The sequence below is a fragment of the Lissotriton vulgaris genome, chromosome 4_1, assembly GCF_964263255.1.
Source record: "Lissotriton vulgaris chromosome 4_1, aLisVul1.2, whole genome shotgun sequence".
Taxonomy (NCBI): Eukaryota; Metazoa; Chordata; class Amphibia; order Caudata; family Salamandridae; genus Lissotriton; species Lissotriton vulgaris.
Genome location: NC_141691.1, coordinates 2,043,709,916 through 2,043,728,812, shown reverse-complemented (window position 1 = coordinate 2,043,728,812; position 18,897 = coordinate 2,043,709,916). Strand labels below are relative to the sequence as shown.

At 49.2% G+C, this 18,897-nt stretch overlaps 1 protein-coding gene across 1 annotated transcript in view; it reads right to left on the bottom strand.

Moving 5' to 3' along the window:
- Positions 1-18,897, bottom strand: part of WDR97 (WD repeat domain 97) — a 474,462-nt gene that overhangs the window by 191,475 nt on the left and 264,090 nt on the right. The window contains exon 17 of the mRNA XM_086966430.1: positions 14,204-14,242. Coding sequence (XP_086822556.1) covers positions 14,204-14,242 — 39 coding nt within the window. The remainder of the gene's footprint in view (positions 1-14,203; positions 14,243-18,897) is intronic.

Sequence of the window (18,897 nt, the reverse complement as noted above, 5' to 3'; positions counted from 1 at the left end):
CCAAGCCTGGATCGATGATGGAGACGACTTGAAAGCAGAGGGGACTCAGTTCTTAATCACTAGCCAGTGATCAGATGGGCACCAGGATGGCACCGGATGAAGTCACCTCGGCCAGGTGAGTGGGCGACGCTGGGCTCTGCAGTCTCTCGGACCAGGAGGCGTTGCCGGTGACCAGGATTGAGGTGCGAGCTGTCCCACAAAGGTGTCTGCTGTCGGCGATGCTGGACCCAGGATTGGGGCAACAAACCTTGGCAAAGGCAAGCCCACGCGGCGGACTCAAGATGGCGTCTGGAGTGGACCAGGAGGGTCCGGGGTGCTCCTCTGTTGGAGGAGAGCAAGGGCCAGTCTGGAGCAACCACCCCAGCGATGGAAGTGTTGTGGTTCGTCGTCAGGAGGGCTACAAGCCAGCAGGCAAGTGGCCGGACAACGCAGTGAGCAGCAAAGAGCAGAAGGGGCCCACGCAGATCTCGTGGATGCTGGGGGGCTGGACTTCGGTGCTGGAGCGGCTCAGGGTTAGGGCTTCTCAAACCCCAAAGCACTCACTCGAGGATCCCTCGGCGGTCGTGCTGGATAAGCGTTGTGCAGTTTTGAAGATGGCCGGTCCCTTCAGGTCTCGTCACACCCACGAATCTCAGCTGGGCTGATGATGTAGGTAGAGGTCAGAGGTGCCAGGGAATCCGGGTCTCGTCGAGCTGGGCAGTCTTCATCCGGAGGATGGACTTACAGCAAACCGCATGCGCTTAGATGGTGCCCGCTGGTGCAGGGTGGCTACTCCTTAGCCACAAGGGAAAGTCTTCAGAAAGGTTCAAGAGTTCTTTTGTGGAAAGTAGCCAAGATTCAGAATTATCTAATTTGGGAAGGGGGCCAGCTCCTACCTTTATTCTAAAAAAAGGGGCTGGCACGCGACTAGGTCCTGCCCATGGGTGGGACCAGGAAGGGGGGTGGTTACACCCCTCTCCCTTGTCCGGACTTTCCCCAGCTCAGGGGCTGGTGTGCCCCTGGAACTGGTTCAAGCTGGCATATGCACAATGAGCACCGGGGTGCCACTTGCAGTCACCTTCCTCTCAGCCCTGCCTACCTGGGATACACAAAACCCTGTCTGGGATGGTGCTAGCACTGCCTCTGACAGGAAACCCTTTGTCCAAGCTCTCCTCGCTGGAAGGACTCCCAGCAGCAGGAGGTCAGACTTGTGTCTGTGGTGGCAGCATCCATTTTGTGATGCAGAGGCTCGAGTTAACTTTAACCGGGGTTCACAGTTACATACATGTCGTGTGCCTCTAGAAGGGTGGAATGCTAACCCCGTCGCCAGAATTGGCAAGGGGTTAGTATTCCAATTCGTATGACACCTTACTCGACATGTTTTGATAAAGCGATACCAAAGTTGGCAAATAACCGCGAGGATTATAATGCACTTAAGAGTATATGGTACGCGTTATCATGGAACAGCTATTAGGACTTAGTTCCGCAAGCTGCAAATGGGCTCAGCTCATGCCAGAGCACCATCTCACATAATTCCAAGCACTCTGCCTTCAGGATTGATAAGGCCTGCCATAGAAGTGACTGATAGGAATATATGTGTCCATTTTAGGGTTAGATATAGGAATACTATATCTAAAGCAAAGAGTGATTACACCACCTTGCCCCAGCTGTCGTGCAGCCAGTTGTGTCAGATTTGGATGGCCAGCCAGGGGTGGCATAATACATGCTGCAGCCCCTGGTAGGTCCTGGGAACACCTATGCCCTGGGTACCTAAGGTACACTGTACAGGGACTGATAAGGTGACTCAGTATCCAATTAGATATGTACCTAAGGTACATGGAACCCATTTTACAGAGAGAGCAGTAGGCCTGGGGCCCTGAATAGCAGGATCCCAGGTCAACTAAGTCGAAAAACCAGCAAAACACCAGGCAAAAAGTTGGGGGTAACCATAGTCAGATATCCACCTTCCTACAGTGGTTTGTAGGGATGTCCTGCTCATGCAGTGGTACCCTCACACTTATAACCAAGCATCTTGAACTTAGGACTGAAGAGCCTGCCATAGGGGTGACTTAATGGTTTAAAGTGTAGTGACCTCAGATATAAGGAAACTTATATCGGTTTTGAGAGGCCCAAGCACCAACTTACACAGGCTGCAATGGCAGGACTGTAGACACAGTTTAAGTGGACTCCCATGGGTGGCACAATATATGCTGCGACACCTGGTGTACCTATGCTCTGGGTACCTTAGTACAATATACTAGGGACTTACAAGGGCACACCAGTAGCCAATTGTCGATGTACAAAAGGACATGAAATGGTCAAATTAGGGAGAATGCACAGTGACTGGGTTCCTGGTTAGCAGGATCCCAATCAGATTAGGTCAAAAACATAATGACACCAAGCTAAAAGTGGGGGTAACTACAAAAGTAGATCCTACTTTCTTACACAACCCCCCTCCCCCCATTGTAAGGATACGAGAGTAACCATGCAGAGTTGAGTCTTCATTTTCTAAGTGGAAATACCTTGGGGGCCTAATCTGCATTGGCATGGTTACTACCAGGACTATGTTCCACAGAAAAGTGCATCCCCTCTAGGGAAATGGACTACCTCAAAAGTTAGGGATTTTCACCCTTCATTTGCTTAAGCCATAAGAGGGGTTTATGGTCTGTCTGATCAATGACGTGAGTGCCAAACAGGTATGGCCTCAACTTCTTCAAGGCCAAGACCACAGCAAAGGCCTCCCTTTCAATAGCTGACCAACGTTTCTCTCTGGGGTCGACCATCTGCTTATAAAAAGCTACTGATTGATTCTGGCCCTCTGCTTTAGTACAGAGACCACTCTCATTGCCACCAAGGATGACATCTGGATGATCATGGATAGGTGCCATTGCACGCTTCATCCTGTTGACTTTCCACAGCCTTAAACACCGTTTCCCACCCCATCCGTAGCCCACTACTGCGCGAAGTTGGCACTCAAAGACCCACACTTCACTAGATTTGGTCTTTCATGACAGGAAACATCCAGTCGGTCAGCCACCTCTAACACTGTTAACCTAATCTGCGGAGTTCCACAGTGATCCTCATTCATCCCCACCCTGTTCAATGTTTACATGACTTCACAAACCCATGGAATCAACATTGTATCCTAATTATCTCCTACACTGAAAACACCAAGCTCATACTCTCCCTCTCCGATAAGACACCAAACACTCCAACTAATTTTTTCGTCTCTATGACTGAAGTCCCCAAGTGGGGCGTGGCTTGAGCACCATCGGGCATGGACGCGTGAGCTGAGAGCTCCGTGTCGGCCTCGTTAATTATCCTGATTTAGAGACTCCCATGGCGGTGTTTGCGGCTCCGGAGGGCACACCCCAGGGTTGAGAGGTGCTCGCGCACTCCTTGATGTTCTAAAATAGGGGTTCTGGCAGCTGCTTGCCCGCTGATTGCTGGCGCTCTATCCGGAAGGGACCGGCCATCTTGGTTGCGGCCTGTGGAGGGACTGATATCCCCGGCATCGCGTACCCGGGAGGCCGTCAGGGGAGAACGGCCCCTTACAACAGCAGAGCTTGGCGTCATAGTGGGACCCGGAAGGTGGCCGCGAAGAAAGTGGATCACCTGCGGAGGCAGACGGAGCTGTGCGATCGTGGACTGCCTGGGCCAAGCCCGAGATATCGAGAGCCGCGGGCGGCGTCCCGGAGGGGTGAGGCGTGCAGGACGGCCCTGGAGCTGCCAGTCCAGGTGGCGGCTGTCCACGTGGGAGGAAATTGGAGAATTTGAACAGCGGCACACTCTGCTGCGCTGGTGCCCTGACAGCGGGGCTTGACGGCATGGCTCGCGGGGGCCCACCCGGTCTCAGCGGGTGGCCGAGTGCGAGCCAGGTGTTGCGGATCAGCTGCAGGTTGGAGTGGACTGGGCGGGCGGCTGAGGGGACAATCAAACTGTGCATACATTACGGGGGCCGGACTCGGACGAGCCACCCTCGAGCCCCGCCCCCCTAAGCATCGGGATGGCGAGGAGCCTAGCCCGCAGTAAGGCGAAACCAAGAGGAGAAGCCTCATCTGGCATTGGAGGCCCAGCCCTTGGAGGGGCGGGAGAGATGGGGATGTCCTGAAGCGAGTGAGGCGGCCATACATCAGCTCGAGGGTGGTGTGGTAGTGGCTGATTTTCCCGCCCCTGGCTTCTGTGACCCGTTTTGAGGTCCGTCCCGGCTCAGCAGCGTTGAGGCTGGAGGAGCCGCCTAGTTGCAGGCAAAAGGCCCGGATCGGAATGGCCTCGGTATGACTGGCATGGTAGTTGGAGGAACGGTGTAGTGCCTGGGAGCGGATTGCCCGGTCTGCGACAGGGGAGGATGCAGCGGACAGGGAACCGGCACAACTGAGAGGAGCCAATCTTGGTGACCCCAAGGACGGTGACTGGTGGGGTTGCATCTCTGGCCGGCGCTGACTGGTGATCCTGGCTCCTTTTCTGCACCCAGCGGACTGAGGGGTCATCCTGCGTGCCGCTGACCATCAGGGAGAGTGGAGGCGGTGGGGGGGACTGAGACGCATATCTTAACCCCCTGAGAGCACGGCTGGAGGCACCTACCCCTCTCTCTTTGCGCTGAGGGCCCGCTTTTTTTTAAGCTGGGCCATGGGGAAACCGCGACGACAGCCGGGGGCGGCGCCACCTGACCATACTGAGACTCCCTCGAAAGCCAGGAACAGGGCTCGACCGGCAGCCCGGCTGCGGGGCTGCAGCAGCAGCAGATGGACCAGATCCTCCAGGCTATATCAGACACGAAAGAGGCACTACGCCACGACATAGCACAGGTGTCGACAAGCCTGGGATTGCTGCGGGCGGATCATGGTAAGCTGGCGGATCGCGTCAAAAGCACGGAACTGGTACTGGAAAAGCTGGAACCGGCCCAAAAGACGATGGATGCAGCAGTGGGTGACTTACTGCGCAGAGTGCAGCAGCTGCAGAAGAGGGCCGAAGATGCGGAAGGGCGCAACAGGTACAACAACATACGGGTGGTGGGCCTGCCCGAAAAGTCGAGGGGGACAACATGGTCTCCTATCTAGAAGCCTGGCTGCGTGATGTGGTGGCCCGAGGGCCTGACACAGTTCTATACTCTGGAGAGGGCCCACCGTGTACCAGCCCACCCACCAGCACTGGGGCGTCCCCCTAGACCAGTGGTCGCACGCCTGCTGCACTACAAGGACTGCAACCTTATATTACAGAATGCCCAGACTTCTGGCCCGTATCGAGAGGACAATTCCTCTGTCTCTCTTTACCCCGATTTGCTCTCAGGAGGTCCAACGGAGCCGCTTTTCCTTCCTGGCAGTCAAACGGGCCCTTCGCGAGGAGGGCATACAATATTCTCTTTTGTTTCCGGCACGCTTGAAAGTGATGATGGACAGGAAAACTACCTTTTTCAACACGCTGGAGGACGCATGGCACTGGCTTGAGAAGTATTGTGCGGGAACGGATGGCACTGGAAAGTGGGAAAAGACGACCGAGACTCAAGGGAAGCCTTGTAGGGGCCGTCGTAACAGGAAACACATGCTGAACAAACAGTCACCACCGACTTCGCAGACGGAGCTGGAGAGACAAGCAGCCTTACAGGCGGTCTGCGCCATATCGGGATCTGCAAATGCGGCTTCGCTGGTGGATTCAGGATCCCAGAGGGGGTCGGAAGAGGTGGTGTTGGAGGGCTCCGAGGAGGAAACTGGAAACCTGCCTCAGGTTACCCCAAGAACTGCTGATGGCCTACTGGACGAGTGACAATGCTTGTCACAGATATGTATACAGTAAGGGGTGTGCATCAGGTGCTGTCTTGTACTAATGAGGATTACGGGCGTAGCCTTCCTGGTGATGGTGGGAGGCTTGGTTTCCTACCGGGGTGGGGGGTGGCTGGGGGTGCATAGGAGGGGGGGCGTACCCGGGGCGTGACACTGTCAAGAGGAGGGGGATTCCAAGTACGAGGCACTACTGGCACGCTGGGACGGTGTGATCGGTGTCTGGCTCGGTTTGGTGCAGGGTCAACTCCTCTACCTCACATTACCTGTGAGACTCTGGTAGCTCCCAGAGTATTCTGCGTAGTTGAGATTGGGTTTGGATGGGTAGCAGTGGTTTGGTGCCTGTTCTGGGGAAGGGTGGGATGAGGGTTAGTTGGGGATGTTTTGAATGTTGGGGATTTGTCAGTGTGCCCATTAGGCTGTGCTGGGTGGCACTTTGTTATGTGCTCTTCTATGGCGACCCAACTTGAGCTAAAATGTATCGCCTGGAATGTGCGGGGACTGAGCTCCATGAGGAAGCGTTATAAAGTGCATACATATTTGGACCGTAGGGGGATCCAGGTGGCCTTTTTACAAGAAACGCACATTGATCAGGCTGAGGGTCGGGCATTACAGAGGAGATGGAGGGGACAGTTGTTTTATACTACTTACTCTGCGTTTGCCATGGGAACGTTAATTTGGGTGCGATCAGGGGTTCCCTTCCAACCCATGGACACAGTGGTAGATTCAGAGGGGAGGTTTGTGGCGGTATTGGGTCGCCTTGATGGAAGAGATGTAACGCTCTGCAGTGTGTACGCCCCGAACTCGGAACAATCCACATTCTTTTCGAGGTTGGCGTCATTTTTAGCTGGCACGGTGTTCATGGGGGGATTTTAATTCCGATATGGATGTGGAGTTGGATCGTTCTCACCCCCCACTGGCTCAATGGGTGGTACACAAACTGGCTAAGGCACTGCGGGAATGGCAGGAAGAGTGGGGCCTTCTGGATGCCTGGCGGGCACACCATCCCACAGACAGGGACTACTTGTTTTATTCGGTTCCGCATGACTTACATGTATGACTTGACAGCGTTTTGTGTTCACCGGGGGCCCAAGAACTCACACACCATAGTGAGTACCTGGCGCGAACACTCTCTGACCACAAACCTTGTATGATAACCGTGATATGGTCGCGACAGGGACAAGCGATCCCGACATGGCGATTGAACCCAATGGCACTAGAGGACCCAGTTTTCAGTGTGGAGGTCAGGGAGGGCATAGAACATTACTTCTTAGAAAATTCAGGGACAGCGACGAGTAGAGCCCATGAGTGGGACGCCTTCAAGGCTGTGGTGAGAGGGGTATGCATCTCGTCCTCCACAGGGACGCGTAAGACGCTGCTTCGCGAAATAGAACGGGAGGAGGCTCGCCTCTGCCAAGCGGAGAAGGATAGTCACGTGCACGTGGGCAGACAGGAGGAGGTGATGACGGCGCGGGAGAAGGTGGCCGTTCAGGTTGAGCGGCTCCGCTGCTTTGATTATAAAGAATATATGTTACGTGCTCACGCTGAGAGAGATAGGGTAGGATCGCTGTTAGCCTGGCTGACCAACCCAGCTGTCAGGGGAACCCCAATAGTGTCGCTGACTACGCCGGAAAGGGGCCTGGTTTCTTCGCAGAAGGAGGTCAATTACCAATTTCTGGATTATTATGCGTCGCTGTACCAGAGTAGGTTGAGGGAACTGCCAAGTGGTCTTGATGATTTCCTAGAAGCAGCACAATTGCCGCGACTGGAACCAGAGCAAGGTGCCGCATTAGGAGCAGTTATTTCCCTGGGAGAGATCTGGGCAGCGGTTAAACACATGGCCAGGAGAAAGACGCCGGGTGCAGATGGCCTCCCGGTGGAGTTTTATGTAGCATTTTTAGAGATCTCCTCACACCGCAATTGCAATCAGTGTACAGTGAGGCGTGGGAGTTGGGCAGGCTGCCCCTGTCTGCCAGAGAAGCAATCATAGTGCCGCTACTGAAGAAGGGCGGAATTGCCACATCTAGGTAGGCGTACCGACCGCTATCGATGCTCACGGTAGACTATAAGCTCCTGAGTAGGATTTTGGCCACTCGACTCGTAGATCACATGTGCACTTTAGTGCACCCGGACCAATCGGGCTTCATCCCCACCAGGAATACTACAACGTGTATACGGCGGTTGATACGGATCATGGGGAAAGGAGGTGAGGGATCGTCGGGCGCAGTGGTGCTGTCGGTGGATATTGAAAAAGCCTTCGACAGTGTGGAGTGGCCATATTTATTCCGAGTACTGAAGGAATTTGGCTTAGGAGATCTTTTTATATGCTGGACCTGGCTGTTGTACAATTCTGCCACAGCCAGAGTACGTACGGGACGCGCAATGTCAGCGGCTTGCCTGGTGGGGAGAGGTACCTGTCAGGGCTGCTCATTATCACCGCTGCTGTTCGCACTGGCAATTGAACCACTGGCAGAGCATGCACGACAGGGACGATCTTATAAAGGTGTCTTGTTACGCGGTGAGATTCATTACATATCCCTATACGCGGATGACCTGTTGCTGTACCTGGCGGATGCAGAGGACTCGGTACGGGGTGCTCGAGCCCTGCTTCAGGAGTTTAGCCACTTGTTTGGATTAAAGGTGAACTGGAACAAGACCTGCCTGTTTCCCTTGACTCTGGGCGCTCAGCAACCTCTGACGCTAGGGCACCTACGATTGGAGCCTGAGTGCTTAATGTACTTGGGTGTCCGCGTATACCACGCTCCCTCCGACCTCTTGGAGGGAAATGTGGGAGGTGCAATGAGGGGGCTAAGAGGTAGTATAGTGTTTTGGCGAACCCTCCCTCTTTCGGTAGCTGGGAGATTAGCACTTTTAAAGATGGTGGCACTCCCACTGTTGCTCTACTTCTTTCGTACTTTGCCGGTATGGATCCCTGTGTCGTTCTTCAAGACGCTCCGAGCACTGGTTACTGGTTTTATTTGGGGTTCAGTTAGAAGGCGGGTAGCGTTGAACACCCTGATTAGGCCTAGAGAGGAAGGGGGGTTTGCGTACCAGACTTTGAGTGGTACTATTTAGCAGCACAGCTGCAGTGGCTCACACAAGCCATAGCCCAAGAATTTGGCTCAGATGGTCCTCAGGGCAGAGTAATTCCCCGCTACGTTCTGTCATTCATAGTGCTTAGGCAGAAAATTAGGCTGGACAACTCACTTTGGAAGAGCACACCCTCCGACAGTGTTGGCTGCGAAGCCAGAAACAAGCGGGTTTTACTGGCCCGTATGCCCCGGAAATTCCCCTGGGTATGTGCACCGCTCTCCCACATGGAGGAGATTGGTGGGCACTGGCCAGTTGGGAAGAGCGCGGGCTCCACATGATTGGAGATTTGTACCCTGTTACTTTTCCACGATTTGCAGAGTGCCTTCAACTTGCCGAGGGGGGATTTTTTATTACACGCTGCCCATGTGGCGGGAATCCAAAAACCATGGAAGATGGGAGTGTCGGAGCCCCCGACCTCGTTGGGCTGTCAGTACGTTACTATGGCTGCGGGCACATTTAAAGCCATCACCTGCCTTTATAGGCGATGTACACAGAAGGGCTCGCACCTTTGGATAAGCTAAAAGGCAAGTGGGAGGAGGACCTTGGCAGGGCCATACCCAAGACGACATGGTCGCAGCTGCTGAGGAGGGCCTGGAAGTGTACGCGCAACACCAGGTTTCAATTGGTTAAATTTTTTACTTTACATAGGGCCTATTCAACGCCAGTTAAAATTCAACAGTATTTCGGGGGCACTCAATCGCAGTGCCCTAGGTGCGATATAGAAGGTGCTGACTTTGGCCACATGTTTTGGGCCTGTGCGGGACTGGGATCCTATTGGATGGAAGTGGTAGCGTGTTTGAATCGAGTAACGGAGCGTACACTGGAGGTAGAGATGGGAACTTGTCTTTTGCTTTGGTTCCCGCACACCCCTAACACTAAAATTACTAGCAAGTTTTACAATTTGGGGTTGATAATGGCAACGAGGGAGCTTACCATGCATTGGAAAGTGAGAACGGGACCTAGCTTTCAGAGATGGAGGGTGAGTTTCTTGAACTGGGCGGGCTGTGAAGAAACGCTCCGTCTGCAACTGACCAGGCGCACCTCTAATGATATGGTGCTAGAGGCAGCAAGAGCGTGGGGGGCATTGGTAGCGGGGCTCCAGTCACCGATGGAAGGGGATGAAGAAGACGAAGGGGATGCAGGAATGACTCAGAACACGGAGGTCAGAGCGGGGAGCAATAGGGAGTCTAATAGGGAAGGGAATACCTCAACACACAACGAGAGGAGTCCGCACGTACGCTAGGTTCAGAAGTTCTGCGGAGTTAGGGCAGAGCTCAGAGCACACATGAGTAACTAAAAGGAAACTCCTGTCCACTGAGACCGGGGATGATGTTATTCTTTGTTAACCCGTGTTGGATAAATTGAATCCTTGTTTGAATGTCTAGATGAAGCGGCGGTAGGCGAGGGCACACTGACAAGGAGGGTGGGGAGGCGGGTAGGGTAGATAGGGGAAGACTGTTGTGAGTTGAATTTACTTATATTACGGATCAGTTTTGGGACCATCTGCGTAATGGTCTAGAATATGATACTGGAGTGATGGTATGTTGGATGGAGAAATCAATAAAATTCTTTAAAAATAAATAAATGACTGAAGCCACCAAATGGGTGAAAACCAATTGCCTCAACCTCAACACAGATGAAACATGAGTAGTAATCTTCAGCAAAGACACCGTGGTCTGAGACTCCACTTTGTGGCCTTTTGAACCCCGACCCACACCCCTCCCGGCAAGGCAAAGAACCTCGGAATAGTAATCAACATCCAACTCTCCATGACCGGCCAAGAGAATGCAGTTTCATACATTCAAGTTGCATAAGATCATCTTCGAATGGCTCCCCACCAACACTTGCAGAACTCTCACCCAAGCCCTCATCACCAGCAAGCCAGACTATGGTAATGCATCCTATGCCAGAATCAATGCTCAACTAACCGGAAGATTCTAAACTGTCATATGGCTGATAGGGACATTGCTGACATCGCTAAGTTAGCATGAGCTCTGTTGCCATGATGCAGCTTTTGCGCAAGTTACTACATGACTTTATTTTGCAGGACTCTGTTTATGCCCTTCTCTGTCTGTTCCTGGAGTTTGGTCTGAACACTGTGAGCAAGGTCGATAAACAATGCCCCTTGTTATTCTGTTCTGGTCAGTCCCTGGCACCTACACAAAACATGCAAACACAGCTGCGGCTGCTGAAGACTCGTGCTCTGATAATATGGGAGTGCGTGTTTGGTTAACACACACTTGGAGAGGGACCTTTCCAGGGAAAAGAGCCATGCTGTTCCTATGATTTAGATATACCATCTAGGCACTAAGGTATGTGGTCTGCTGACAAAGCCCAGAGATCTTCTATTATATAATAATACTTCTTCTTACCAAGGGGAGGGTGGTTAGGCCTTATAGCCCTTTATCCACTGTCTTTATAAGATGACATCTCTCTTTATGATATATGGACTTGCTACAATGCTAGCTGTGTTGAGTCTATGTATATTGATGTTGGCGGTGGCACGTATACTGTGTTATAGAGCACAATCATTGCAATAAACACTTTATACTCGTATCACAGACATTTCTTATTGTGGACAAGTATGGGTGAGTAAGCAAAAGGGTATGTCTTGTTACCTCGATTCCTGACAGAGTTTGGAGTGTTGTGTTCTGGGGTGTCTAATCATTTGCATCTTCGGGATTGCTTGGGAGAGCGAGTGAGACACTATAGCTAGCCGGTCCTGGGAATGTGGGTACTGAGGCGGCGGGAAGGCTTAGCTCCTATACACCAAGGTCCCGTGTTCTTGCACATAGTTCAGTGTATGTGCAGAATCCCAGCAACAAAACCAATAAAACTCAGTGGGCAGGCTCACCCACAACTTCCCACCCTGCACTCACATGGCCTTGCATTTCAAAGAGCTCCACTGGCTCTCAATCCACAAACAAGCCCTCTTCAAACTCCTCATGCATACATAAAAAGCCTTACAAAACATTAGCCACACATACCTCAACAACTGCATGAACTTCCACAAACCTACCAGACACCTACACTCAGCCTGACTCCCCCGCATATGCAGAATCTGATATAACAGTTGTGCCTTCTCCTGCCTCGCTCCAAAAGCTTAGACGTACTGTCTCTGCACATCAGAGCTGTCTCCTCTTGATTCCTACAAGAAACTATAGACCTGTTCTTCTCCTTTCCTCGACCATGACTTGGCCCATACAGCTCCTGCTACAACACCAGGATACCCTCCCAGATGAGTTAACATAACACGTATCTATAATAATCTCTTCTGTAGTCTAATGCAGGCTAAATTTATCTGAAAAGTTTGCCTCTTGGTCTAAAATATTCTAACATTGAGTAAAGTAATCTGAGAACTTTGCGATTCACTAAGAGAACGAAGTAATCAGCAAAATCACCTTTTGCTTACTGCAGCTTGTACCACTATTTTTCCAGTATGTGCCATGTATGTGCCCTACATGACGGCTCAATGTGATACTTGTGCTGTGTATATGTGTGGAAGAGTATAGCACTGCTGCACCGATTTACTTGATCTGTGTATGCATTAAGCTTACACTGCCACTGGTTGCCCTTTATGTGTTCTGTGTGTAAGGGATGTGCACGTCTTGCTACATATGCTTTGCATGTTCTTGGTGAAAAAGAAGCTATCACTGTGATGCCCAAGCAGAAGCAGTTCTGAGACAGGAAGTCCTGCATTGCTGCTGCACTGCTGTAGCTGTTCAGAGTCTCTTTGTGAAGCTTGAGAGATGTATTCACTATCCTTAAGCTACTCTGTTGGCCTTGCCACTGCATATCTTGTTCTACTGGTATGAGAAGCTGAGCACCAGAACTGGGAAGCAGTACAAGAGATTTGAGATGCTAGTCTTCATCGGTCAATTTCCTGTCTTCATCGTGAAGAAATCTACAACACTTTCACTACACTCCTCAAATGCACTGAGGAAGGCAAGCAGCACTGATTGCCCAAGAGGTTGGGTTAAGAATGTGGGATTTTGTAATTAACATTTAATATAGTGGACATATTGGCAGCAGATTACTCTTCTTTACTGTAATCACCACTGGCTTGGACAACGCCTACAAATGCACAACCTGTGGCGATAGCAGAGAAAAACGTGATGTTGGAGGAATGATACCACAAATTACCTATAGCTCCTTCCAACCCACATTCAAGGGTATTACAACATGTCTGCCCTTTGTTTTAATCATGTCATATCGCATTCTAATAAGATTATATTTTAAAAATATTTTGCCAGCTTGACTGTCTTGCTTGTGACTGCTTTATATGTCCATGGTCAGTGTCATAAAAATAGTTTATAATAAGAAAACGAAAGGAAATTTACTGTTAGAAATTAACAATAAGACTTTTATACATAAAGTACAAATTCAGCAAATAACATTTACTAATATAAAAAAAATGATGGACAAAGATCATTAAAGAGGTAAAAAATAATTGGAGGAGACTTTGTATAAAGTGGAAGTTGACTATCCCCAGGTGGATCATAACATATTTATTCACCTACCATTGAAGGGCTTCAAAGAAATCTTCCAGTGACTCCAACAAAAATATAATTTATCAGCAGTAGCGGGCCGCCCTTTTGGTTGTTTCCAGCAGACCTCCAGTTCTGCCCCAAACATGTTCTTCCATCTGATGGACTATTAATCTATATTGCTAGAACTTCAGGCTTGGAACCAAATATTCTAACACAGCAATGAACCCATCCATTCTCTCATCATGCACTGTTGTGTTACGAAGGCAGCTCAAGTTTATTCTCACAAAGACGGTTATTCAGACATGCTCAAAGATGTCCACCCTACATTTGGAAAATGTATATAGACATTTCTGTTTCACTGACTGTCTTGTGTGTTGATGATGCAGCCAGAATTAGCCAAAAGAGTCATTCAAGGTCTCTTTCAAAATTTTACAAAGTAAAAATTCAAAAGTTGGATTTCCGCAATTGATTATGAATGATAATGAATGATTAGCTGTTCACACAGTCAGTGATAGAACGTCGCGTGATAACACTGGATCTTCCCATTGGATCAGGAGGTTCCTCTCACTGTGTTAGTGGTTCTAACCAATCACATGAAGCAGCACTGGAAGCAGAAGCACAGGCTGCTCAAAGTAGGTTTTAGAAAAGGTGCAAGAGGTTAATGCAGAGAATTTAGAGACTGGCATGAAAGATCCATAAGCACCACAGGAAAGAAGAGAGCACTTTTACAGAGTGATTAGAGCTGTTGTACAATTCAATTCCAAAGCAGCTAGAGATTACATGGTTTGCAAGCAGAACCCATAGCTCAGTCAGGAGATGGAGGGAGAAGTTGCGATGATAAGTCCCCATGCAAGCAATACTCACCGGAGGCCTTGGAATGCGGGACTGCATTGACCGGGTGCCCTTGAGGAGAGAGAGACACAGTTCTGGGATAAGACAGAGACCCATGTCTGTGAACCTGGGATCATTGTGCTAACCTTCAGCCCTCCAGGAAGCTATGCAGCCTGGCCTGGCATTAGAGGTGTCCAAATCACTCCATGTGTGGTACATCAAGGTACACAAGAAAGATAGTATCTATTCGTCGGTTAATACATATTAATGATATAATACAAACACAAGAGCTCTTGTATACGATTCATGGTAGATTTCCCCACCTTCCCAAGCGTTGTTCATATTAAGGCAGCAGCTTTTCAGCATGTCACAATGTTAGTGGATGAAGACTTTTTTTGTGGTTATAATCACACATGCAAGGGAGCACTATTAACATTAATATTCACTCTACAAAATATTATTTTCACACACAAAACGGAAATTGCTGGGACTCAGGGCTAGATGTAGGTATCCAAATACCGGTCGGTAACGACCGAAAATACTGAGATGTAGGGCATCTCAAAATGCAAATACAGTAATTTTACAGAATCGGTAAAATTACCGATTTGGTAAAATTACCGAATCTGTATTTTGTAATGTAGGTAGCACTCTAAACAGTGCTACAGGGCTTTAAGGATTCATTATTTACCACCAACTATTAGTTGGTGGTAAATAACGAATTCCTATGTAAATGCAAATATGTACATTTACACTTGTGCCATGTGGCACACATACATGCCCTAAGGGCACGCAAGCACTAATCAGGGGTGCAACAGAGTGTCGAAGTGACACCCTGCCACCCTTGAATGGACATTCATTCCTATGGGCCTCCAGGCCCATAGGAATCAATGACAAATACCGAATCAGTAATTACCGATTCGGTAAATACCGAATCCTACCGATTCAGTATTTTTTACCGAATTATTACCTACATTGGATTTACCGATTCATAAATACCGAATCGGTAAAATTCGGTATTTATGAATCGGTTAATCCAAATTACCTACATCTAGCCCTCAATGTTTTACCATAATTCACCTTCCAGGTGCCTCTAAATAAAATAGTATGTTCTAGCTGGTGCACAGATGCCTCCCCAGTGGCCTCACCGCCTCACTTTGTATCTCAGTTCTTGATGTTATAAAGGAGCAATGGTCCATTTCAAGGAAGGTTATACAAAGCAAAAGTACACAGAGATATAATGGCAATCATGTTTATGAAATCCAAATGGAAATTATAAGTTTAATAAATAAAGAAATAAAAAAGTGTTAGACCCGTCTGATTCTGAGAGTCCCCTCACCACTATGATTTCTTTTGTTCCCCTGTACCTCCCAAAATTTGTCGCTTTTCTTTGTCTACCAGGACCTTTTGTGTGCTGTTTCATGGGGCTAGATGTTCCTTGACGCCCAGTTGTTCACAAGGTTTTTGGCACCTATTTACAAGGCACCTGGCGAAACCTGTGACATTATAGACTGGGATTGGCAACCTGTATGAATGACCTCAAAATGGTGGCCATCCTTTTTCCTCATGTGAGTGACTCCCCTTGGAGCCTCCATGAACCTTGACCTTTCAAGGTTTTGGCGCCCTTTTACTTGGCGCGCATTCCTGACAGGAATTACTTTATTTTCCTCAGGTACACAAAACGGCTGCTCTAGAACCCCAGTATGGTGGCTGTTAGGGTCCCAAATACCTCTTAGAAGTGCCATGTCATTGGCTTAGCCCAAAGAAGGTTCTAGAACCTACTGGCACGAGCCAGCACCTCAGGGCACTGGCTATATAAGGTCCAGTCCCTAGCGGCCATTTTGGGAGAGATGACCAGAAGACTAGATAGGATAATGATGTTCCAGATCTAGGTGAAGAAGGAGATTCCAGACTTGACACCAGATTGACACCTGCCCTGTTGACCCCTGAGGCAGCTGGTAGCGCGGGCAGTAGAGCAAGCAAGGGTCACTGGCGTGGATCCTGACTGGCGTTCCAGTCAGCTGTGTGTGCGGTGACCTCGCGCCTACAGCGCCTGCCCAGCAAGTGCCTTGTCACCCCCAAGAGACTGTGGCCGTTTCCGTGTGCCTTCCCCGCCCCCCCCCCCCCGGTGGTGAATTACAACCAACTCGGGTCGCGAGGCGAGAGCAAGTTCGCCGCGACCGCGAGCGTCTTCTGTGCCCCTTGTGCGACAGACGCCTCCAGCGAGGAGCTCGGACGTCTCCGAGCTCCACCGGCGTAGAGTGCTTCCTGCGCAGACTGAGGTGAGGTGGTGCGCTGGGGCGGGGAAAGGCCGGCCTTCGTTGGGCGGGACTGCTGTCTCTGCCCCTCCCCAGTGAATCGGCGGCTGTAGCTGTGGGCGGGAACCATCCGTGGTTGAGGAAGTCGGAGGGAGGTCCGTGGAGCCCCTGAGAACCCGTCACTGGTGAGAGAAGTGCTGAACCCGACTGAATCGCTTTCCGATTGCAGCCGATGTGAGGTGGGCCCGTTTCTTCAGGTGGGAAGCGGTGATATAAAGGAACTGTGAACCGGCATTTATTTGACTGAGCGCGAAGTTCGTGTGACCTCTTCGGCAGCCCCGTTCGTCAGTCTACAGACTTTGAACTGGTGCCGCCTGAGTGCTAGCAGTGGAAAAGCCCCTAGGCGCGCTTAGACCCCACCGGCAAACAGAGATCTCAACCCGGTGGCAGCCGAGTGTAAATGAAGTGTTCACTGTGTTTCCTTGTCTTTTAGATACACGCGCATATCCCCGTGTGATTCTTAAAGAGTCCCAACACTCCTTTTGTGCCCATAGAAGCCTGTGTACATTAATGGTGAAATCGTCATAAACTGTAAGAGTTATCTTTCCAACCTGAAATGTATTTGCAAGTGTAATGTTCCTGAAGTATTTAATTGGTGGCAGCGATACCAGAATGAACCTGTGAATGTTTATTTAACTGAACCAGTATTTATTCTGCTATACAGAAAGTGATATTTATTCTATTTATTGATGATATTTATTCCTGAGCTTAATTATTGTATTTAACCCAAAATCGAAACCCAGCAAATTGTGACCAAAAGAAATATAAATGTGCTTCCCTAATTGATCCCCATTCACAACAGAGAATTTTTACATAAAGGAATCGTATTTTTCTACAACAGTGGTGTGGTGTCCTTCTTTTTGGTGGTTGTACAAGGAGATATTATTGGGTCAAAGCCGGCTTAACACGACAGCCTTCACTTGCCTTGACAATTGAGCCAAGCTACCCCCTTTGTGCTGGGCTTGCCCATCGCAGGTCCAACAAAAAGCCATGGACGTGGGGCAATATACAACTAGAAAGGAAGTCAACAGAACTCTAGAACTCGGGCATTGCACAACATGTGGCAAAAAAACAAAAAATAGTTAAGCAACAGATACATAGTACCTTTGCTTATAAAAAATTAAATAAGTAAACAGGTTGAAGTCAATGTACATATGTCGACAATGTTTCGATCCTCATCAGAACATAACAAGTTATGTCTGGGAAATACCTGCTGGGAAGAAAAAAAGAAGAGGGGAGTTTCACACAAAGTATAGTTTGTGTTATGATAAACCCATGCATTGTGACTTTAAACATGCATGGAAGTTCCAAGTTAATTGTGATCCAATAAGCACATGCAGAAATGTGGCTAATGTGCACCACCAAATAACCTATTGAGCACACTAACAGTGTCTGGGTCGCTGTAAGTTCTTACACAGATGATCTGCCCGCACTGGTTGTATGCGCTCTTGATTGAATAACAGTTGTATTTGGCCGATGAAGCTTTTACAGCTCAGCCTTCATATTTATTTTATAACTTATTTTGGGCCAACTGTGTATATTACTATTTTTTGTGTGAGTTTTATATAGCGCGAACTCGACCCAAAGGTATCAGAGTGTTTTACATGAGCACTAGTTGTGCTACAGACAGACACATTCATTTTGGTAAGGCACTGGGAGATTACGTGATTTTCCCAGAATCACAGGATGTTGAGTGTCGCTGACGAGGCTCGAACCTGGTTCCCCAGCTTCAAGGTCAAGCACTCTAGCCGTTAGGTCTCTTCAGGAAATTCTTGAAGACACACCATGGCATAATTTATGTCTTCTGTGACATGGTTAGGTTACAATATTGATCTCACTCATTATAGCGGATAAATACATCACTACCTGGGTTGGTTTTATCTGTTAGTGTATGGTGCATGGGTTTATCATAACTCAACCTATGCTACGTGTGTAACTCCCCTCTTTTTTCTTCCTTTTCCTTTGTTTCTCTTTTCTCTTTCTTCGCGCACAGCAGGCATAACTTGTTGTGACCTGATGATGATCCCCCTATTCAGTTAGGGATCAAAACGTCGTTGACTTCAGTACCTAGGCTTCAACCTGTTTACTTATTTACATGTTGTGCAACGCCTGAGTTCTGAAGTTCTATGTACTTTTTTTGGTGCATATTTTATTTAGCGCGAACTCGACCGGAAGGTATTGGAGCGCTTTACATAAACACCGTATTTACATTACACATTCAGGCACGGGGAGATTACGTGATTTGCCCAGAATCACAGGATGTGGACACGACCTTGAGGCTCGAACCCTGGTTTCCAGCACCAGCGTCGGGCGTTTATTCCTTTCTCGTTGTATATTATCCCACTTCCATGACTTTGTTTTTTGATTTAATGAACGTATATTTTCCATTTGGATTTCATAAACACAGATATT